The following is a 24,847-nucleotide window of genomic DNA, read 5'->3' as shown; positions in this document are numbered from 1 at the left end:
CACAGGGGCCTGATGAAGGGGCCCCAGGTGTTGCTGGGTGGCAGGCTAGAGAACCTGTCCTAATGAGTTGATGTGGTCGGGAGCAGGAGCGAGGCTCTGGGAAGAGGCAGGTGTGCACTGAGAGGTATGACACAGGGCAGCACAGGACAGAAAGAGGAAATCATGGGGAAACGCACAGGATGCATGGAAATACAAGGACACAATGGTATTCTACAGTAGTATTCTACCTGTTTTGTGGGTTTAAAAAAGTGTACCTTGCATAGTCACAATCATGATAATTATTTATTGATTTTCAGCTTTAAAAATAAATATGCAAACTTTAATTATATTTATAAATGACAGAAATTAGGATCTGAGGAATGGGAGGAAAGGATGGGAGCAAAGGTCAGCTTATTCTATGGCACTAGGAATCAAGGTATCTCTAGAAGATGGAAATGGTTGGAGGTAGATTATTTAAAGTTACAAAGGTAATCAATATGACTAATAGTCTTATAGCCGTATTGGGAGGACTGGTTTGATGTATTGGAGTCTAAAATTGATAAATCAAGATGTGTTTTAATGAGAAGGTATTACCTAGAGAGCTAGAGTTAACCGTCAGGATTGGAAAGAGCGGAAAGAATGAACCTCTCCCCAATCCCCCCAGTGCCACTGTCTCTGCTCAAGATGGAGGGATTTGGGTTGGTGAGATTGGTGGGGTGCTGTTAATCCCCATCACACACCTTTATGTACTACAGTATTCATATATATATATATTTAATATACGTGTATGTAATTGAATATGAAGGTGTGTAATTAAATATGTAAAATATTTTTAAAACATATAAAATATATTTGATATTCATCAAACTGACATTTTTGTTGACAAAGACTTATGAGTAAAAACTATCCCTTTCCTTTCTTCTTCATATAAACCTTCCCTGGTGTGTTTCCATCTGTGGGAGCAACTTCTTACCTTGCAAGATTATTGAAAAGTTTATTTCAACCCAAACAAAGCATGCTATTACATTGTTACACTTCTATTGGAATAAAAATGCCTCCACTCTCTATATCTGAGAGTTTAGGCCAATAATACTGTTTCTTCCCTTATTTTCCCTGTAAGCCTCGGGGTTCCATTTTGGCTGCATCTTATGTATGCCCAAAGCCTCTTCACTAAATGGCTTTACTCTTTATGGTTTCTTTCTCCCTCTTCCAACGAAACCCCAAGGAAAGATTCCATCATGCCTTCCAGCCAGCCATGCTCTCTCAAATTCTTTCCCTTCCAGACTTCCTTCATTAGAGCAGAAGGCAATGATAAACGTCCCGCATCTGGGCATCCTTGCTAAAGTGATGGCAGGAGACCGTGTGTCCCTGAAGGAGAAGGAAAGGTCACGTGCACCAGGCAAGGGGAGCTGAGTGCCTGGGCGTTTAATGGGCCCTCCCGCGCATTTGCGTCTGTTTGCTGTTTTGAGGTCTAAGCTGGAGGTAGTCTGTGGACTCTTCTACCCAGTGATCCTGGGTGTCTTTAAACAAGATCCCTCTCCATGTTGCTGATGGTAAGAGTGCTATGTCCAAAGCAAGAATGCAACAGGATGTGTAGAGCTCATCACCACTGAGGGCCTTAGTGATTCCTTTCTCCACTCCACTTCCCTTCTTCAGCGAACAGTTTCTTCTCAGGACCCAGTTCTACAGCATCAGAGGATGATACCCGGGTCACCTTTCTCATCGCTGCCCCCACCCCATCTGAGTATTGAGGAGGCTCACACGTTTCCATCACATGTTTGTCATTCTTACTCATTTGAAGTGGGACGATGTCCTTACCTGGTGTACATATTGTCTTCGACAATTGGAGAACTTTATAGGGAAGCATATGTAGAATCAGAAGACAATTACATGACTTAGAAGAAATCTATTGAATTAAGGTTCTTTTTAAAATTTGCAAATGATTTTGAGAAAATGGAGTCCATGTAATTATATGTCTTGTCTCTTTATTCTGCTTAGTGCCACTTTCCACACAAAATAAATACATTTTTTAAAATTAGCAAATAATTTTGAGATAACAGAGAGTGCACCAACTTATATGTTTTCTCTTTCTTTCTTCACTATGCCTAGTGCTATTTTCTACAAGAGAGAAACACATATTTTCTCCACTGATTACTATATCGATTTGGCACAGGTGAGAGCTACTGGTTTTGAATCAACCAGACTCTCATTCCCATTGTAGCCCAGGATAAATATTAAATAAATTCCACTTTGGAAAGGGAACCATTAAAACCCACTTAGGTCAATGCCAGGGGCTGTCACAGATAATGCAGAACGCTGGTGCCGCATCAGCAGTCATGACAAGGTGACAGTGACCATAAACTTCTCGGAAAGAAATCGATGAGAAATTTACCACTAGGGCTTATACGGAGAAACAAAGGTGATTTAAATTTAGCACAGAAATGTGGCGTTACAGCCAGAATCTTGTTTTCCAGAGTTTAGTGATCCATTGATCTCAACCCCCGTGGTCAGTCATCTGTAAACTGTTAAGTCCTGAGAAAATTAACCTGCAATATGTAATGCTGTTTTCTACTGAAGTCACCAGGTCCTAATTTCCTCTATCTGTTCCTTCTATGACAGAAATGACTGATACTAGGATATTTCCCCACATTAAGAGATTTGAACTTGTCACTTTCTCAAATAAGCAGATGAGACCTGTGATTAGCCATTTTAGGAGCAGATGGGAGCCTCTGACGTGCAGATGGAACCCAGAATATTTAAAACATTTGTTTTATTTCCATCTATCTGTGGGAAAATTTTTCAACTTAAATTTATAAACCCCAAATGCTATGCCTAAGACTCATCTCTGCAAAGTTAATGGTGTTCAGTTATGATTTCTTAAACACATATTTGTGAATTCTTTTTATGTGTGGGGTCATGCTGCAGGCTGAGACAGTGCACATGGTCCTATGTTTAGACAAGCACCAGACGGACTATCGCTTTATAAATTGCAGTGGTAAAACGCCTGTAGTCCCAGCTACTCGGGAGGCTGAGGCAGGAGAATGGCGTGAACCTGGGAGGCGGAGCTTGCAGTGAGCCAAGATCATGCCACCGCAGTCCAGCCTGGGCGAAAGAGCGAGACTCCGTCAAAAAAAAAAAAAAAAAAAGAAAGAAAAAGAAAGAAAAGTGCTGGAAAAGAGAAGTACAGGATGCTTTGAGAACATATACCGGAGAGATGTGCCAGACATAGTAGGGGATGGGAAGGGCCGCTCCCTTGAGCTGAGAGACTGTTAGGCAAGGGAAGAGTACAGAGGAGAGGGCGGGATTCAGATCAGAAGTAACAGCAGAGGGAAGATCTAGAAGCCAGAAGAAACAGACAGCGGCCTCTGGAGAAACTGAAGAAATGGTTAGAGAGTGTGAGATTAGCCCAAATACTAAACATAAAATAAAAGTACCATATCCCTTAGCATCCATCCTTTTCAAAAAATAAAAATAAAAAAAATCAAACTCTAAAAATCCACCTAACCAAATTAGTCCTAAAAGCCCAATTACCCTAAACTAAATGCTTCCCCACTGCCTTATTAAAAATCAAAACTGCCCCTCAAAAAAATATTAGTTTATCCCGTTATAAAATACTATATGAACTGCCTTATTTACATTGTACTACTAATGTCCCTACATTTAAAACCAAATATCAGTTCCTCAAACCCTATATACTTAGTCTACTTCCTTTTCTCTTAAAACAAAGTATCCTAACACAAACACTACCCCTAAAGCTCCCAACACATCAACTACCAACCTAAAAATCACATCCTCGTCAAAAAATTTATAGAAAACCGTCAAACCAGCTTTAAAAAAAAACCTTACAAATACTCCTAAGTACTAAAACTACAATCCAAACAACAAAAAAGTAAACTCACCACACCTAAGTCAAAAAACCACCATCACTTTCAAAATTATAAGCCATTATTCCAAAGTCAAGCCCTACCAAATTGAAACAAAAAAAACCTTAATTCTTAATTCTTTTATACCTTTTATATTGTCTCTGCCTCTTTCCTCACTCTATTACTAATTCATTATTAATATAACTGAGTCTAACTCACCCCAAACCATTATTCTTAATATTTATCTTTTATACCTTATAAAAATTAAAAAAAACAAAAACAACCAACTTCTTCAAATAAATATCTCTACCCTATTCCTCTAATTTCTACAATTAACCCTAGTTCTCACCATTATAATCATCTACAACCAAAACACCATTCCTTTACTCCCACAGCCTAACAACCTTGTAATAATTAAAACTACATCCTTTAAACCACCCCATACCAAAGTTAAACCTCTACAAAAAAGTTTATATCAATCTAAAGCCCGTCCTCCATTTTACCAAAAACCCACTCTCCCTAATTGCCAATCTCACCAATACAACCCTATCCTTACTTCTATTACTACCTCTACCTCCACTGACCCTAAGCCTGCCCCCAGCCACTTCTATAGTATAAAAGCCAATGTCAATTGAAAATAAAATGCAAAAACAAAAGTCACATTAAAAATAAAAACTTCTGCTCTCCTTTGTTCTAAATACTCTCATAACAACCAGCCATACAAAAAACGACCTTCTACGCAAAAATAAATTTATTTTACTAAAAATCCTTTATCTAAATACTCATTTTTCCTTAAAACTCCAAGCCTTATTTCTAACAGACAGCAAAGGGCAGGCACCTGAGACACATCAAAGGGCGGGCACCTGAGACACAGCAATAGAGACAGGTGGAAGACGACCCAGGTTCCCTGGGCTTCACATCAGAGCGAAGGGAAGTGCTGAAAGCACTAGGCAGGGAGTTACATGAACGGACACAGGTCTTCAAGGACCATGCTGGTCCCAACTAGGAAACACGATTTGAGCGAGCACTTCCATTCCAGCTACCAGTCCTTTATCAAGTATGGACATTGCAAATACTTTCTCTCAGTCTGCAGCTTGCCTTTTCATTCTCTCAGCCGTGTCTTTTGAAAAGCAGAAGTTTTCAATTTTGATGAAGTCCAGTTTACCAATTGTTTTCTTTTCATGGATCATGCTTTTGGTGTTTTATCTAAAAACTCATCACCAAATACAAGGTCAAGAAGATTTTCTCCTGGTTTTTTTTTTTTTTTTTTTTTTGAAACTGACCTTTGCTCTTGTCACCCAGGCTGGAGTGCAATGGCACGATCTTGGCTCACTGCAACATCCACCTCCCGGGTTCAAGCAGTTCTCCTGCCTCAGCCTCTCAAGTAGCTGGGATTACAGGCATGTGCCACCATGCCTGGCTAATTTTATATTTTTAGAACAGACGGGTTTTCTCCATGTTAGTCAGGCTGATCTCGAACTGCGGACCTCAGGTGATCTGCCCGCCTCAGCCTCCCAAAGTGCTGGGATTACAGGCGTGAGCCATCACACCTGGACCTGATTTTTTTTCTGGAAGTTTTAGTTTTCAATTTTACATTTACATCAATCATTCATTTTGAGATAATATTTGTGTACAATATGAAGTATGGATTGGAATTCTTTTTTTTTTCTGCTTATGGATATCCCATCTTTCAATACTTTATGCTGAAGATTGTCTTCTGCATTGGTTTTTACCTTTGTCAAAAAATTGGTTTTATGGACTTTGTTCTGTTCCATCTATCAATCTGTTTGTCTTTATCACTCTGTCTGGATTACTTTCTAATAAACCTTGAAATCAGATTTTGATCCTGCACATTTGCTCTTCTCTTTCAAAGTCACTTTGACTGTTTTAGGTGCTTTGCATTCCTACAAAAAGTTTAGAAATAGCCTGTCAATTCCTAAAAAATGTCCTGCTGGGATTTTGATTAGGAATGCATCAAATCTATCATTTGGGAGAATTAGCTCTCAATATCAAGTCTTCTGACATACAAACACAGTCTATTTCTCCATTTATTCCAGTCTTTGAAAATTTCTCCCAGTAATGCTATGTGGTTTCAATGTACATATGTTTTACATCTTCTGCCAGATTTATGCTCATGTATTTTACATTTTTGATGGTATTGTAAATGATTTTTTTTAATTTGAACTTCTAATTGTTTGTTGCTAGTATATAGACATACAATTTATTTTTGTATATTGATATTGTATCCTGAAACTTTGCTAATACCTTTCTTTATAGTTTGCGTAAGTAATTATGTCATCTATAAATAACTACACTTGTACTTCTTCCTGCCCAATGTATATGTCTTCTATTTCTTTATTTTTTCATGTGTTATTACATTGGCTAGAACCATCAGTATAAAAGTTTAACAGATGGAGAGCAGATATCCTTATGTTGTTCCTGATCTTAGGGGGAAAAACATCTAGTCTTTTACTTTTTTATTTATTTATTTATTTTTGAGACAGAGTTTTGCTCTTGTCACCCAGGCTGGAGTGCAATGGCACGATCTTGGCCCACTGCAACCTCCTCCTCCTGGGTTCAAGTGATTCTCTTGCCTCAGCCTCCCAAGTAGCTGAGATTACAGGCATGCCCCACCATGCCTGGCTAATTTTTGTATTTTTAGTAGAGATGGGGTTTTACCATGTTGGCCAGGCTGGTCATGAACTGCCAACTTCAGGTGATCTGCCTGCCTTAGCCTCCCAAAGTGTTGGGATTACAGGCATGAGCCACTGCACCTGGCCGTCTTTTGCCTTTAAATATCATGTTAGCTCAAGGATTTTTTTTTCTGTGAGACTGTGTCTTGCTCTTTTGCCCAGGCTGGAGTGCAGTGGTGCAATCATAGTTCACTGCAGTCTCAACCTCCCACGCTCAAGCAATCCTCCCACATCAGCCTCCCAAGCAGCTGAGACTACAGAGGCCACCAAGTCCAGCTAATCTTAAGAATTTTTTGTAAAGAGGGGCTCTCACTATATTGCCCAAGCTGAGCTCAAGGAATGTATAGATGCCATTTATCTGATTAAGAAAGTTCTCTTCTCTTTCTAGTTTACTGAGAGTTTTTTTTTAACACAAAATAGGTGAATTTTGACAAATTCTTTTTCTGCATCTATTGATATGATTATATGCTTTCCTTTTTTAGTTTATTAATATGATTACTTAAATTATTGCAGTGAATTACATTAATTGATGAGCAGATCCTAGGCCAACCTTACGTTCCTGCATTAAACCTCACTTGATCCTGATGCATCTTCCTTTTTATATATTGGTGGATTCAATATGCTATTTAAAAAAAAAATGCTTCTATCCCTAATGAGGGATATTGCTCTGTAGTTTTCTTTTCTTGCAATGTCTTTTTCTGGTTTTGATATCAGGATAATCCTGGCCTCATATAATGAGTTGGGATGTAGTCCCTCCTTTGCAGTTTTCTGGAAGGTGTGTAGAGAGTAGGTTTTATTTTTTACTGATATGGTTAGTACATTTGCTAGTGAAGTCATCTTGACATGGAGTTTTTTTATGGGAATAATTTTTACTGAAATTTCAATTTTAACATAGATATAAAGATACTCAGATTATCTATTTCTTCAGTGCAATTTGGCCATTTGTGTCTTTTAAGCAATATGTCCATGTCACTTCAGATACCAATTTATTGTCATAAAGTTCTTTAAAATATCCTTTTATTCTCCCCTTAATATAAGTAGAATCTATGGTAATGTCACCTCTTCTGGTTTTTGATACAACTAATTTGTCTTCTCTTTTTCCTGATCAGTCTGGATATAGATTTGTCCATTTTATTAATCTCAAATAACCAGCTTTTAGTTCAATCGATTTTCTCAATTTTTTTTATTTCATTAATTTTTACCCTGATTTTTATATTTCCTTTCTTCTATTTGTTGGAGGCAGATGTGGTATCAATTTGCTTTTCTTTTTGCAGTTCCTTAAGGTGAAAGCTGAGGTGATTGATTTGAGATCTGTCTTTAATATTGCCTTTAGTGCAATATATTTTCCACCAGTTCTGGTTTAGATACATTCTGCATGTTTTGCTATGTTGTGTTTTTCAAATTCATTTCAAATATTTTATCTCTGTGCATTTCTGTCTTCTAATACTCTGTCTTGCAAACTCTACCCAACTTGGTCTTCCCATACTCTCAGCTTCATTTCTTCACCTCAAGGAGTCCTCTTGGCTTCCCCCTGGGTGTTCATTTCTCGCACTAAGACCCAGAAATTCTTTAAGCCAGTTAGCTGGGACAGTCATAGGGGTCGCCTCCTTTGATTTTCATTTCTCAGGGATCACTGAACCTTGTACACTGTTGCCCAGGGTCTGTCTTGCAAATCTCTTGTTTCATTTATCTTGTTCGTTTTTTTGTAGTTATTTCAGGCAGGAGGGTATATCTAATCCTTCTTCCTTCATCTTGGCCAGAAGCATAAATCACATCCTTCACTTCTGCCAGTGTCCAGCGGGCATGCCTCTCAGCTGGACTACTGCATCACCTCTCCACTGCCCTAACCAATCTGTCATCCTCCTACCAGGGCAGTTGGCCTCACCCAGAACTCCTCAATGGTATCCGTGATTTCCGTGTAATATCTACACAACTTTAATTTGTAACCAATACTTTTTTAAAAGTTTCTATTGGTCTACTTTATCCTGTACCTCCCTTAAGCCCCCTGGACCTGCCCACCATCACCTGATTCACTAATTCCAAGTGACATGTTGTTCTTATAACCCTGTGCTTTCTGTGTGTGCTGTTCTTTTCCTAGCATGGCCTCTAATTCCAGGTCTTCCCAGAAAGTTCCTATCCTAATTTCAAGCATCAGCTCAAAATTGTATTCTCTAACCATCACTTCCCCACACTGTGTTCTTGCTCTTGTGTTTCCACTGCATTTTCTACATATCTCCCTCCCAGCAAGCTTCATATTTTAAATGAATTTTCACAAATCTATGTGACTACGAGTCCCTAAAGCCCTTGAAAGCAAGCCACAGCATTTATAGTTCATCTTTTGTGTCTCAGGCCCTGCGTAGTCCTGACATTAATAGGTGACACGAGTACATTTATGCGCTAAAACGTAAGTCAGCTTGAAATCGGCCTGAGGATTATGTATCAAAAGGCATCACTGGGTCAGCGGGAGTGGTGATGGGCAGCTGAATGATCTTTCCTTGTTAATTTTCATCTGTATATCCATATCTGTCTATCTGTCTACATGTCTGTTACAAATATATATGCCTATATTAAGTTTTAAGAATCTTGGAAAATATATTACTAATACAAACTAATATTAACTATAATATTCACTAATGTTAGCTATGTTATTGAAACATTGAAATTTGAATACTTCTGCTATGTCCTCTTATAGAGAAGTGATTCCCTTTCTACCCAAAATTCAAAGAAATTCAAGTCCATTGCAAAAGGGAAGTCAGGAATAGATAATGAGTGTTCTAGATAGAATCCAAAATAGCAGGGTGTAGAGTAATATAAAAATGGTGACAATAATAATATAACTCTTAGAAAAATGAATCAAGTTTTTCTCTGTTAATATTATGAATGATCTGTGTTTGGGCTTAGGATCTAGAAATGTCTCTGTTGCAGGAGAGAAAAGCCATGAAGAGGAGGTGTGTAGACGTCTGGTAATTGATTTTTGTGTATGTGCCTTATGTCTTTAAAATACGAACGTTGGTGTTGGTGTGGAGCTTGACCATGCCAGTTTGTTTAGTAGAGTCCCTCAACAGCTGGTCATGCGGCCCTGTTTATTCAACTCAGAAATCATAGCCAGACAGATGGAGAGGAAAAGTTCTATTGAAAGATAGTAAGTGAAGTAAGCCCTGCACAGAAATATTAATACTGCCTGATGTCACTCATACGTGGGGTCTATACAAGTTGATTTCACAGAAGTTGAGAGAAGAATTGTGGTTATCAGAGGCTAGGGAGGGCAGGGAGAAATTGGAGAGGTTGTTCCACGGGTACAAAGTTACAGTTAGAAGGAATAAGTTCTGGCGTTCTGTGACCCAGTGGGGTGACTACAGCAAATAACAATGGAGTGCATATTTCAAGAGTGTTAGAGGTGTAACTCTAAGAGTTATCACCAAAAAGAAATGGCTAAAGTGATAGATATGGTCACGATCCTGATTTGATCATTATACAGTTTATACATGCACTGAAAGATCACCCTTACCTCCTAAATGTGTAACATTATTTCATGTCAATCATAAATGAAAATGTAATTTTTAAAAAGGTGATGCATCATGATTCACTATCCAGCACCAAACATTATAAGGGGAATGGATTAACTCAGGCCATTCTTTGGGGGGATGGGTGGCCAGGAAGAAACAGTAGAGGAAATTCAACGGATGAATTCAAGGTCCTGGGTGGTGAGGATTGTTATTGGTTGTGATTTTACAATAACTTTAAGGACTGAGATATGGAAGCCTGAGCAGAGAGGTGAAGCGCTAACCCTACAGGAGTTTAGCTCTCTGTCCCTCTGTCCTCCCATGCCAGGAGGTCCTGCAGACAACAAGGAGTACCCGAGAGGACAAGGGAGAAAGGCTCTTCCACAAGTGAGTGCTGCCTCCACTTGCCCTGTGCGCTGAAAGGGCTTGTCCCGACATCCTGACCCATTCTCCAGCCCCTGCGACAGACCTTTGAGGTGTGTGTGGCTCTTCCGCCAGAACTGCCTCTGTGGGTGCCTCTCGCTGCCGCCCGCACTCTGGCCTCCTCGTGCTCACTGCTTTCCATGGGTCCTAAGCAGGGAGCTGCGCAAGCTGGTATGCCAGGTGCTGCGGATGAATGAGGCCTAGACCATGCCCTCGGAGCTCAGGCCATGCCCTCAGAGCAACAGGCCACGCCCTGGAGCCCCCAGGCCACGCCCTTTAGGAGATCTCCCCAGAAGCTGGGGTGAGGGGTACAGAAGAGGATGGCTGCTGGGTATGCAACCTAGAGTCAGTCAGTCACAAACATGGCAGGAAAATAAGCTATCTGTAAGTACCTACTCTTACAGCCTCCCCTGGGAACCATGTGGGAGCGGGTGTGTGGTGGCTGGCACGGCGCCAGAGGGACTGCCTGCACCAAGAGCCAATGCACCTTAGATCAGGAGAGAGGAGAGCGGTCAGGGACGCGTAGGCAGGTGACGGGGAGGTCTGGAGGAAGCTTTGCTGTTAAAACCTGTCTTTTCCATCATACTAACTACTGTTGAGGTTCACATCTAACTTAAAATGGGGTGGCTTAATTGCATAAGTATCCTATGGGAGCTTGTGCATTCTGGGGCCCTGGGTGGTTCTAGTTAACCAGTTTCCCCAGAGATGACTATTCCCTTTCCCGCTGACTCTCCTTGAGGGGAGTCTCAGGCCCCGCCTGGTGCACAGGCAGTTTGTTCAGTGGCACTCTTATAAGAGGGAAGTGGGGAGCAGCTGCTGGCATGGGCCAGATACAGTTAGGTGTCAGATGCCCTGGGCAGGGTTTCCATCCATATTGTCCTCAGAGACTGGTGGATTTATTCCCTCTTTCTTATACTGTATTCATTCCCCGTGGGTTACCAGGTGTTTCCTTCACAAAAGGAGTTTTAGCTATTCTCACAAGGGTGAGCTTTAAGGTTCATGGAAGTTGCATCTGTGCTGAGGTGGCCTTGTCTCTTGGGCACCCAGAGTGTTTAGGTTCCACTGTCACAAAGACTCAGTCATCACTGGGCCAGGGTTGGAACCCCCAGGCGGGGTCGTGTCATATTACTAAGTGACACACAATGTGGGCTCTGTGAGATACCTGAGTGGGCTTTATGTTTTCATTGATCTTAGAGCCATGGTGTGTCTGTAACAGTATAGTGCAGTGGTGTTTTCAAAGACCTCTGCAAAGAGGTGTCTATGACTGCACCTACTCTAAGCTGTTCCAAAGAGTGTTTTTGTATTTTTTTGAAAGTCTGGCTGCTAAGTCAGGGCTGAATCATCCACCCCAAGACAAGAGTTGGAGACTAATTAGCGTGGCTACAGCCCACAGTGCACCATCCCAGCCACCTCTGAAGGGAGCAGAACACTGGTGGGGGTGTGCTTTGCTCTCATTCAGAAAGAAGAGTGCTTCAAAAAGACATTGCTTGTTTTATTTTTTTTCCTTCAAGAAAGTAACAGAAAAAAACCCTGGCTGCTTAGAGATTCAAAATAGAATCAGGACTAGTAGACATTATGAGTTTTAATAATGAGCTAATAGAAAAGTGTTTCCACTAAAATATTTTACCACTGAAACATATACCCTACAGCAGGCATTGAAAGATTCTGTCATATAGAGGGTCATAGAGTAAATATTTGGTCTATTGCCACCACTCATCCCTGCACTTGTGCAAAAGCAACCATTGACTACTCATGAACAAATGAGTGTGGCTGTGTTCCAATAAAACTTTATTTACCAAAATAGGTGGTGGGCTAGATTTGGCCATAGTTTGTTGACTCTTATTCTACAATGATAAAAAAAATACAAGGAGTAAAAATGATAGAGAAATGTGTCCTCTAAGCCCAAAGTAGAATTGTCTTGGGATTCTATCTGATACATGAAAGATTCTGCATTTTTTGGAGTAATTGTATACAGTTTATTTCAATCATGTGTCTAATCCATTTTTCTTTTGGATTATAAATTTTGTCAATAAGGTTCAGATTACAGCAAAGAAACTGAACAGTCAAGGGCTTAAAAAACATAGAAGTTTATTTTTATTATTTCATGTAATGGCCCTGCTTTGAGCCATCAGGTCAGTGGAGTGACTCTGCTCTTGTAAATCAGAAATCCAGGTTTCTAACATGTTTTGATCCATCACTACCAAGACATTAGCATGTTCTGCATGGTTGAAACTAGGTCGAGTCTGTCTTCAGTTGGTAGCAAGAACAAAGGGATCATAGAAGAGGAAGCTGATGGCTCAAGGCACAGAAGTTGTATGAGCTGTTCTCAGTCCACTGGCAAGAAATTGTTAGTCTTATGCTGTGTTGCATGTAAGATAAGGAAGTACAGTCACCTGAACATAAGACAGGTAACAGGATTATCTACCTAGTCAACTGCTGTATCTCAGTGCCTGGTGCAGTGCCTGGTTCATAGTATCAGTATAATACACATTTGAATGACTGAAACATTTTCCCGAGTATAATCCTAATCACATTTCCCAGACTTTCTTATCTGGTATGTTTGTTATCTATTGTTGTATAATACATTGCACCCAAACTTAGCTTAAAACAACAAACGGGATCTTGCAATGTCTGGGGTTCAGGAGTTCATGAGTAGCCTAGCTAGGTGGTTCTAGCTCATGGATTCTGAAGAGGTTACAGTCAAGCTCCCTTCTAAAGGTTCAGCTGAAGGAGGATCTCCTCCCAGGCTCGCCCATGTGGTTGTTGGTGTGAGACCTCAGCTCCTTATTGAGTGGATCCTTCCATAGGCTGCCTGAGCTTCCTCACAACATGGCGGTCATGATGCTCTGGAGAAAGAGACATAAACATTCCAGGAGGACACAGCCTTCACTTATGTATTGTATAGGATCCAGGACAGAGTAGTGACTGGAAGTGACAATCCATGTGCTGTTCCATGGTCCGACTGCTTGTCCTGCTGCTGAGCTACCCAAAGACTGTGGTATTTGCTTTTTTGTCTTAGTTTGTTTAGTGTTGCTGTAACACGACACCTGAGGCTGGGTAATTTATAAAGAAAAGAGGCTTGTTGAGCTTCCGCAGGCTGAGAAGTTCAAGGGTATGGTCCTGGCTTTTGGCAGGAGCTTTTGTGTCTTGTCATAACATGGCAGGGAAGGTCAAAGGGGAAGTGGACAGGTACAAAGAGGCACCAAATCCAAGGGCTGTCCTGCTTTACAACAACCCACTCTCTCAAGAGCCAGTCCAGCCTCACCACAGCAAGAACTCACTCACTACCATGAGAACTGTACCAAGCCCATTGGCCCAAACACCTCCTGTGGGCCCCACCTTTCCACACCACCACACTGGGGATGAAATTTCAACATGAGTTTTAGTGGTGACCAACAAACCATATCCAAACCATAGCAGCCCTCAAGACTCACCTACTCCTCCATGGAGCACTTCTACCCTCATCTGATTTGCCATCCTTCCTACGTATATAACAGAGACATTATACATGCATAGTGCTTTGCTTACTTTTAATGCCCAAACAATTATTATATCATCCTACCTAAAATGGCACTGCAATGAGTCATGGCAAGTAATAGCATTTTCATTAAAAAATAAATTAGTCTTAAGGCACCACCTTATGAGAGATTTTTAAATTTAAATATTGTGCATTTTCCATCAGTTCTTAAATTAGTAAAGTGTTTTTGGTAGACATAAAGACCAACGCCATAGAAATGCCAAGAGTTTCTAAACTGAAGTCTAGTAAGGGCAAGAGGATAGAATTAGAGCTGCAATAACCTGAACTTGGAGCCACAGCGTGCTGCCTGAGCATAGTGAATTTGCTTAACCGTGACCTCTAGGATTTAAGCAACAATGAAACGTTAAGGATTTTATCCATGATGAGGGGCATTAATGAACTCAGCCATGCATGTGACAGTTCTCAAATGTTAAGTAGATTTGAAGTCTATGCATTTTAAAAGTCCCCAGGTTGTCAAGTAACCTTGAGCTTTTGGTGAATACCTAAGTATTATTGTTCAAAATTTCATGGTTCTTCCTATATCTACCTGCTATCCCTTTGAGTTATATATGTAGTTTTATCCCCTTCTGGCGGGGGGTAAGACCAGCTTTCACATAGCAAATACTTTAAATATTGTAAAATAACAAGATTTTTAGTATCTTAAACATTTTGTTGAGATAGAGCTTTTAAACTGGTCCTACTGAGTCAAGACCTATGGGAATTGAATGGAGAAAATGGTGTTTGATGAGCAATGTCCAGGAAAGTTCATCCCCCTCTTGGGATACTTGTCTCAGACTGCATCAGCCAGATCAGCCAGGTCAGCTCCCCCAAAGACTGGGCTGAATTTCTGATGGTTCCCAGTGCTCATCACTCTTCCTCTGTCTGTTTTGGCATAGGAGAAAATGTATCTTCTTATTAAGAACAGACAAATGATCAGTTGGCCTCAGTGTGTGGCCAGGTTTCACATTCCTTTTCCTATGACAAAAGGAAACACTCTAATCATTTAAATTAAAGTCACCAAGAGAAATGTAAACATTAGTCCCTGGTTTCTGTGACTGCAGGTCCGATGGGGAGGCTTATGGCATTATTTAATAGTGAGAGCAAATGACAATGAGCACAAGGAGGTGGGAGAAAGTCGGGGGCTCTGAGACTGGAGTGGCAGAGATATCCCGTTGAGCAATAATGACCTTCTGCAGGTTTCTGTTCACTGCACATCAGTCACTGCATCTGCAAAAGATATGCATAATCCTGCAGGACCACAGGACTTGTGGGAACAAATAAGACTCCCCAAATGAGAACAACCAGAGGCTGTTCATTCAGAGTTGCTTTAGTAAGGGAGATCAGCCACCATCCCTTGCATTTGGCAGAGACTTAAGAGCAGGCAGGGTGGGAAGGCTCTGTGGTAGAAGAAGAGAAGGCTTTGTGTGGGCCCTGGTAGGAGGCTGTTAGCATGAGGAAGCTGGCACAGGCTAACAAAAAGCCAGGCATTCTTTGTGATGGATTTAGGGAACATATTTGGCTTTTTCAGGTTGGTTCTGAGTTGGAAATGACAGCACAAATTAGGGAAGCTTCAGTTATTGACAGATCCCGAATATGCTGTGCCAATGGTGCAAAGGTTGTGGTTTAGTTTCCCAGGCTGTTTGCTGCAGAGGTTTCCCAGGCTGTTTGCTGCAGAACTCAGAGTTCTGTGGTCATCTGTGGTCTGGCCATTGTCCGTTGTCTGTTCTTTCAGACTAGAATATTGCGTGGATTAAATGAGATGCTGCCAAGCACCCAGAACAGCACTTCATGCACAGTAAAGCTTCAGTGTACTGTATGATAATTTTAAATTATTAAGAAATAAATAAGGCTGGGCCGAGTTACTAAGAGAGTTGGGAATGGGAATGATTAGCTTTTTTTTAAGGAATTTTGTTTTATCGTTCATTAATCATAAGGGAACAAGAGTGGCGTGGTGCAGGTCTGTGTTGCCTTCTTGCTCGTAGCATCTCAAAACAGGAAATGCCTGGTCCACACAATGCATTAAAGGGTAAGGAAAACATTTGGACAAAGCAAAGTCGAAGCAGGCTCCAAATTTGGATTGTGAGACACGTATTTTATGTAGCTTGTGTAGATGTCATTCCATGCCATTGGGATCACATGTTTTATGAGGGTAGTACAAATACTTCTATTCTATACCACTTCTTCCCAGCTAAAATAGAAGTGGGAGTTTGATTGATTGGCTATCTGGGAGAAGTTTGTGCTTTGTTTAGATGAAAGTAAAGGAAGAAAAAAATCAGAACTTGGTAACTAATAAGATGCTCCAGAAGGGAAAGCCAGAGTGAGATAGAGGTCTGCAGCCAGGGGCTGACATCCTTGCCTGTGGCAGGGAAGTAGGAGTGAATCTGTTGGGAAGGTTGTAGATAAGGCCAGGTCCATGTTTGGGCTGGCAACAGAGAGACGTCCTGCAAACATCTTCATTTTATTTTCTTGATGAAATCCAGAAAGTCAGTTCTTTGAGAAAGGGGCAAAGAGAATGAACATTACAGAAGAGGATTTCTATGAGCAGTCTTGCCAAAGTGTGACAGATGGTCACCTGCTGTTTTCCAGTCTTCTCTCCCTTATCCACTTTGTTCATTGTTTCCGTGCTCCTTAATAACTATGTAATATTGCAGGGTATAGACATTTGAGTACAAACTAGTTTATATTGTTTAATTATGAAGACAGAGCTTGTAATTAGTTACCTTAAATTCCTTGATGACTTCTGAGAATCAGTGATGCCTAACTGGAGGAGATTGATAGCCATAATTAGTGGAATCAGTATAAAAATATTCCCAGACGTTCATTGTTCTAGGACATAAAACTCATAATAATATAATGAGCTATTGATAAACTGACATTGGTGACTGCAATGGATTCAGCCTTTTTCTCTACTTTTTCTTCTTATTCTCTGTTTCACAACAGTACCTATAAAGATTACAAAAGACTTTGACCTTAATTCTAATTACTGTAATTCTGAATAACTGCAATTAAATCTGCTACTGTTCAACAATAAAAAAGGAAGAAATTTAGAGGCCATTAAACCATTATCTTTTATTTCTTTAACTTTAAATTTTTATATTATTATAGTTTAAGAGGAATTTGAAAAAACAGTATTGAAAGGTCGGGTACTATTTACCCCACTTCCCTCAGGGACCACAGCTATCATAATAACTATAGTAACAATAGCCAAACCAGAACACTGGCATTGGCACAATTCACAAACCTCATTCAGATTTCACCAGCTTTATACACACTCATCTGTGTGTGTCTGTATATAGCTCGGTGCATTTTTTTTTCTTTTGAAATGGAGTCTCACTATGTCGCCCAGGCTGGAGTAAAGTGGCATGATCTCCACTCACTGCAACCTCCCCATCCTGGGTTCAAGCGATTCTTCTGCCTTAGTCTCCTGAGTAGCTGGGACTACAGGCATGTGCCACCATGCCCGGCTAATTTTTGTATTTTTAGTAGAGACGAGGTTTCGCCATATTAACCAGGCTGGTCTCAAACTCCTGACCTTGTGATCCGCCCACCTCGGCCTCCCCAAATGCTGAAATTACAGGCATGAGCCACCTCGCCTGGCCTTGGTGCATTTTTACTATATGTCTGGGGCGTGTAACCACCACTACAGAGAAGACACAGAACTGTCTTGTCACCACAATGATCTCAGGAAGAATATCTTCTCGTCTGTTCCTTTACAGCCACACCCATGCCACCCCCCATCCCTAATCCCAGACACCACTAATGTGTGCTGTCAGAGTGGGTTTTGGATGGAATTGTACAGTAGGTATTGCTCTGAGATTGCCTTTCCTCACTCAGCATAATTCCGTTGACATCTCTCCAACTTATGTGTGTCAATAGTTTGTTCCTTTTTAACCCTGAAGAGTATTGACTGGTATGCATGCCCAGCAGTTTGTTTAACCTCTCACTCCTTTAAGGCCATTGGTGTTATTTTGGATATTGTGATTAGGAGAAAGCTGCTGTGTATAGGTTTTTGTATGGGCGTAAGTTTTCATTTCTCTGACATAAAAACCAATTTCTGTGTAATATGGTAAGCGTATGTTGAGTTTTGTGTGTTTGCTTTTGTTTTGTTTTGTTTTGTTTTTTGCAATAACTACCAAGCTGTTTCCCAGAGTGGCTGGATCATTTTACATTCCCAGTAGCAATGCAGGAGAAATCTGAGTTCTGTGCCTCCTCTCCAGCCTGTGCTGTTACGTTCTGTTTCCTTTCTAAGTTTATGGCTTTAATTTGCCTTTCTGGAACTAAGGTTAATGAAGTTGTATGCTTATTTGCCATCAGTATCTCCTCTTTTGTGAAATGTCAGTTGGTTTCTTCTGCTCATTTTCTCTAAATGAATTGTTAGTTTTTGTACAGTTGGGTTTTGAGAGCTCCTTATATATTCTAGGTATGTGGTCTTTGTCAACTATTTTCTCTTAGTTTGTAGACTGTCTTTTCTTCCTTTTAACAGGGTTTTGGAGAGCAAAGATTTTAAATTTTGAAGTCCTGATTTATTGATTTTTTTCGTTTTATGCATTGTGTTTTGGATTTCTTGTAGAATAGCTCTTCACCTTGCTAAACGTCTTGAAGATTTTCTCTTAGGTTTTCTTCTCGAAGTTTCATAGTTTTACATTTTGCTTTTAAGTCCATGATCAATTTTGAATTAATTTTTGTGTAAAGTATGAGACTTAGTTTTAGGTTCATTTTTTTCCCTATGGATATCCAAGTGCTCCAGCACCATAAATTGAAAAGATTCTCTTTCTTCAAACGAATTGCTTTTGCACTTTTGTCGAAAGTCAGGTGGTTATCCTTTCATGGGTCTATTTCTGGATTCTCTATTCTATTTCATTGATCGATGTTTCTGTTCTTCTGCTAGTACCACATGGTATTGATTACTGTAGTTGTATGTGTAAGTCTTATAGTCAGGTAAAGTAATAAACTACTACTTATTCTTCTCTTAAAAAATTTTTTTTAGCTACTCTGATTTCTTTGCCTTTCTATATAAATTTAGAATACATTTTTATAGCTATGGGATTTGGGTAGATATTATATTAAACTAACAGGTTAAGGTTATGATTAGAGCAATGACATCTGAAATATTGAATCTTCCAATCCATGAAAAAAGGATGTCTTTATGTTTATATCTTTGATTTTTAAAATTCATGTTTTGTAGTTTCAGCATATAGATCCTATATAGATTTTGTCATTTTTAAAGCTATATATTTCATATTTTACAGTGATTGGAAACTGTAACAGGTTTGTTATTTATATTGCATTCCTGAAATGAAATTCCTTTGGTAGAACTAGTGATTTTTTTTAATTAGTTCATTTTTTCCCCTACTGATTTTTTTCCATTACTTCTTTCTTTCTAATTTCATTGATTTCTGCTATGATTTTTATATTTTCTTTGGAAAAATTTTGCTATTCTTTTTTCTTAAGGTAGGCGCTTAGATTATTGATATGAGAATGTTTTTCTTTCCTCTTTTAAAAAAAGTTTTTATTTTTAAATAAAATGAATGTAAAAATTTAAAATGTTTTAAAAACAATTTTAAAATTTAACCCTATAGCACCTGGTGTTCCCAGGCAGTCTCCTATTCAAGTGCTGACCAGGCCAGGCCCTGCTTAGCTTCTGAGATCAGACTAGATTGGAAATGTTCAGGTCGGTATGGCCATAGAACCTTGTTTTTTAGTGTGAACATTTTGTGCTGCACTGTTCCCTCTCAGCACTGAGTTAGCTGCATCTCACACATTTTGATATGTTTCATATGTTTTATGTTTATTTTCGTTCAGTTGAATGTATTTTATTTTCTTTGACTTCTACTTTGACCCATAAGTTATTTAGAAGTATGTTTTATAATTTCTAAATGTTAGGAAACTTTCTTGTCATCTTTCTGTAATTACATTTCAGTTTGAATCTGTTAGGATCAGAAAACAAACTCTGTATGGATTCAATTCTTTTAAATTTGTTGAGGTTTGTTTTAGTGTCTAGGATACGGTTTATGTGGGTAAATGTTTGATGGCTGCATGAAAATAATATCTTTTGTTGGTGATGGTAAATTCTACAAATGCCAATTTAAGCCTGTTCATTAATAATATTGTCTAACCCTTTTATATTCTCACTCATTTTTTGACTAATTTTTCTGTCAAAGCTGAGAGAGGGGTGTTAAAGCCTCCAACTATAACAGTGGATGTGTCTATTTCTCTTTTCAGTTTTATCAGTTTTTGTTTCATATATTTGAATCTATGCTGTTTATGTATATACCTTAAGATTGCTGTGTGTTCTGGATAGTTTGACTGTTTTATCCTTAGGTAATGTTCCTCTCTGACCTTGGTAATTCTCTGTGCTCTGAAATCTACTTTATCTTATGCTTTTCTGTTGATTAATGCTTGCATGATATATCCTTATCATCCTTGTACATTAACCCTACCTATATTATTATATTTCATGGAGTTTCTTGTAGACAGCATGCTTTTAAATGCATTCTACCAATATCTTGGATTTGGTGTATTCAGATCATTATATTTAATGTAGCTATGTATGTGCTAAGCCTTTCCTCTGCTATTTTATCACTTGTTTTTTTGTTTTTCCCACCTTTGCCCGTTTTCCCAGATTAAAAATAAATAGACTTCATATTTTCAGGACAATTTTAGATATACAGAAAAATGGAAAGGGTAGCATCTCTCTGTTTTTTATTTCTGTTTCATTTTCCTGTGGTTAATTTTTTTTTTTTTTTACAATTACACTTTGATTTACCTATAGTTTTTAGGGGGTATATCTTTTTTTTTATTTTCTTAATAACATTTTTGCTCTAGCTTACTTGATTGTAAGAATATAGTATATAATACATATAACATACTAAATATATGGGTTTTTTAAAATTATTATTATACTTTAAGTTTTAGGGTACATGTGCACAATGTGCAGGTTAGTTACATATGTATACATGTGCCATGCTGGTGTGCCACACCCATTAACTCGTCATTTAGCATTAGGTATATCTCCTAATGCTATCCCTCCCCCCTCCCCCAACCCCACAACAGTCCCCAGAGTGTGATGTTCCCCTTCCTGTGTCCATGTGTTCTCATTGTTCAATTCCCATCTATGAGTGAGAACATGCGGTGTTTGGTTTTTTGTCCTTGCGATAGTTTACTGAGAATGATGATTTCCAATTTCATCCATGTTCCTACAAAGGACATGAACTCATCAGTTTTTATGGCTGCATAGTATTCCATGGTGTATATGTGCCACATTTTCTTAATGCACTCTATCATTGTTGGACATTTGGGTTGGTTCCAAGTCTTTGCTATTGTGAATAGTGTGGCAATAAACATACGTGTGCATGTGTCTTTATAGCAGCATGATTTATAGTCCTTTGGGTATATACCCAGTAATGGGATGGCTGGGTCAAATGGTATTTCTAGTTCTAGATCCCTGAGGAATCGCCACACTGACTTCCACAATGGTAGAACTAGTCTACGGTCCCACCAACAGTGTAAAAGTGTTCCTATTTCTCCACATCCTCTCCAGCACCTGTTGTTTCCTGACTTTTTAATGATTGCCATTCTAACTGGTGTGAGATGGTATCTCATTGTGGTTTTGATTTGCATTTCTCTGATGGCCAGTGATGATGAGCATTTTTTCATGTGTTTTTTAGCTGCATAAATGTCTTCTTTTGAGAAGTGTCTGTTCATATCCTTTGCCCATTTTTTGATGGGGTTGTTTGTTTTTTTCTTGTAAATTTGTTGGAGTTCATTGTAGATTCTGGATATTAGCCCTTTGTCAGATGAGTAGGTTGCGAAAATTTTCTCCCATTGTGTAGGTTGCCTGTTCACTCTGATGGTAGTTTCTTTTGCTGTGCAGAAGCTCTTTAGTTTAATTAGATCCCATTTGTCAATTTTAGCTTTTGTTGCCATTGCTTTTGGTGTTTTAGACATGACGTCCTTGCCCATGCCTATGTCCTGAATGGTAATGCCTAGATTTTCTTCTAGGGTTTTTATGGTTTTAGGTCTAATGTTTAAGTCTTTAATCCATCTTGAATTAATTTTTGTATAAGGTGTAAGGAAGGGATCCAATTTCAGCTTTCTCCATATGGCTAGCCAGTTTTCCCAGCACCATTTATTAAATAGAGAATCCTTTCCCCATTCCTTGTTTTTCTCAGGTTTGTCAAAGATCAGATAGTTGTAGATATGTGGTGTTATTTCTGAGGGCTCTGTTCTGTTCCATTGATCTATATCTCTGTTTTGGTACCAGTACCATGCTGTTTTGGTTACTGTAGCCTTGTAGTACAGTTTGAAGTCAGGTAGCGTGATGCCTCCAGCTTTGTTCTTTTGGCTTAGGATTGACTTGGCGATGCGGGCTCTTTTTTGGTTCCATATGAACTTTAAAGTAGTTTTTTCCAATTCTGTGAAGAAAGTCATTGGTAGCTTGATGGGGATGGCATTGAATCTATAAATGACCTTGGGCAGTATGGCCATTTTCACGATATTGATTCTTCCTACCCATGAGCATGGAATGTTCTTCCATTTGTTTGTATCCTCTTTTATTTCATTGAGCAGTGGTTTGTAGTTCTCCTTGAAGAGGTCCTTCATGTCCCTTGTAAGTTGGATTCCTAAGTATTTTATTCTCTTTGAAGCAATTGTGAATGGGAGTTCACTCATGATTTGGCTCTCTGTTTGTCTGTTATTGGTGTATAAGAATGCTTGTGATTTTTGTACATTGATTTTGTATCCTGAGACTTTGCTGAAGTTGCTTATCAACTTAAGGAGATTTTGGGCTGAGACAATGGGGTTTTCTAGATATACAATCATGTCGTCTGCAAACAGGGACAATTTGACTTCCTCTTTTCCTAATTGAATACCCTTGATTTCCTTCTCCTGCCTAATTGCCCTGGCCAGAACTTCCAACACTATGTTGAATAGGAGTGGTGAGAGAGGGCATCCCTGTCTTGTGCCAGTTTTCAAAGGGAATGCTTCCAGTTTTTGCCCATTCAGTATGATATTGGCTGTGGGTTTGTCATAGATAGCTCTTATTATTTTGAGATACGTCCCATCAATACCTAATTTATTGAGAGTTTTTAGTATGAAGGGTTGTTGAATTTTGTCAAAGGCCTTTTCTGCATCTATTGAGATAATCATGTGGTTTTTGTCTTTGGTTCCATTTATATGCTGGATTACATTTATTGATTTGCGTATATTGAACCAGCCTTGCATCCCAGGGATGAAGCCCACTTGATCATGGTGGATAAGCTTTTTGATGTGCTGCTGGATTCGGTTTGCCAGTATTTTATTGAGGATTTTTGCATCAATGTTCATCAAGGATATTGGTCTAAAATTCTCTTTTTTTGTTGTGTCTCTGCCAGGCTTTGGTATCAGGATGATGCTGGCGATGCTGGCCTCATAAAATGAGTTAGGGAGGATTCCCTCTTTTTCTATTGATTGGAATAGTTTCAGAAGGAATGGTACCAGTTCCTCCTTGTACCTCTGGTAGAATTCGGCTGTGAATCCATCTGGTCCTGGACTCTTTTTGGTTGGTAAGCTATTGATTATTGCCACAATTTCAGCTGCTGTTATTGGTCTATTCAGAGATTCAACTTCTTCCTGGTTTAGTCTTGGGAGAGTGTATGTGTTGAGGAATTTATCCATTTCTTCTAGATTGTCTAGTTTATTTGCGTAGAGGTGTTTGTAGTATTCTCTGATGGTAGTTTGTATTTCTGTGTGATCGGTGGTGATATCCCCTTTATCATTTTTTATTGCATCTAGTTGATTCTTCTCTCTTTTTTTCTTTATTAGTCTTGCTAGCGGTCTATCAATTTTGTTGATCCTTTCAAAAAACCAGCTCCTAGATTCATTAATTTTTTGAAGGGTTTTTTGTGTCTCTATTTCCTTCAGTTCTGCTCTGGTTTTAGTTATTTCTTGCCTTCTACTAGCTTTTGAATGTGTTTGCTCTTGCTTTTCTAGTTCTTTTAATTGTGATGTTAGGGTGTCAATTTTGGATCTTTCCTGCTTTCTCTTGTGGGCATTTAGTGCTATAAATTTCCCTCTACACACTGCTTTGAATGTGTCCCAGAGATTCTGGTATGTTGTGTCTTGGTTCTCGTTGGTTTCAAAGAACATCTTTATTTCTGCCTTCATTTCGTTATGTACCCAGTAGTCATTCAGGAGCAGGTTGTTCAATTTCCATGTAGTTGAGTGGTTTTGAGTGAGTTTCTTAATCCTGAGTTCTAGTTTGATTGCACTGTGGTCTGAGAGACAGTTTGTTATAATTTCTGATCTTTTACATTTGATGAGGAGAACTTTACTTCCAACTATGTGGTCAATTTTGGAATAGGTGTGGTGTGGTGCTGAAAAAAATGTATATTCTGTTGATTTGGGGTGGAGAGTTCTGTAGATGTCTATTAGGTCCACTTGGTGCAGAGCTGAGTTCAATTCCTGGGTATCCTTGTTAACTTTCTGTCTTGTTGATCTGTCTAATGTTGACAGTGGGGTGTTAAAGTCTCCCATTATTATTGTGTGGGAGTCTAAGTCTCTTTGTAGGTCACTCAGGACTTCCTTTATGAATCTCGGTGCTCCTGTACTGGGTGCATATATATTTAAGACAGTTAGCTCTTCTTGTTGAATTGATCCCTTTACCATTATGTAATGGCCTTCTTTGTCTCTTTTGATCTTTGTTGGTTTAAAGTCTGTCTTATCAGAGACTAGGATTGCAACCCCTGCCTTTTTTTGTTTTCCATTTGCTTGGTAGATCTTCCTCCATCCTTTTATTTTGAGCCTACGTGTGTCTCTGCACATGAGATGGGTTTCCTGAATACAGTACACTGATGGGTCTTGAGTCTTTATCCAATTTGCCAATCTGTGTCT

At 39.2% G+C, this 24,847-nt stretch overlaps 1 protein-coding gene across 5 annotated transcripts in view; it reads left to right on the top strand.

Annotated features, from left to right (window-relative positions):
- Window positions 1-24,847, top strand: part of GABRG3 (gamma-aminobutyric acid type A receptor subunit gamma3) — a 574,336-nt gene that overhangs the window by 289,264 nt on the left and 260,225 nt on the right. The window contains exon 1 of one of the 5 annotated variants that reach the window (XM_054451435.2): window positions 10,737-10,845. The exons of 3 other annotated variants lie outside the window; for them this stretch is intronic. In XM_054451435.2, coding sequence (XP_054307410.1) covers window positions 10,795-10,845 — 51 coding nt within the window. In that variant the 5' untranslated portion in view covers window positions 10,737-10,794. Of the gene's footprint in view, window positions 1-10,736; window positions 10,846-24,847 lie in introns of those variants that run through there. One more of the 5 variants, XM_054451437.2, reaches the window with a different exon arrangement.

Source organism: Pongo pygmaeus, chromosome 16, assembly GCF_028885625.2.
Source record: "Pongo pygmaeus isolate AG05252 chromosome 16, NHGRI_mPonPyg2-v2.0_pri, whole genome shotgun sequence".
NCBI classification, from domain to species: domain Eukaryota; kingdom Metazoa; phylum Chordata; class Mammalia; order Primates; family Hominidae; genus Pongo; species Pongo pygmaeus.
This window is presented reverse-complemented; position numbering and strand designations above follow the sequence as displayed.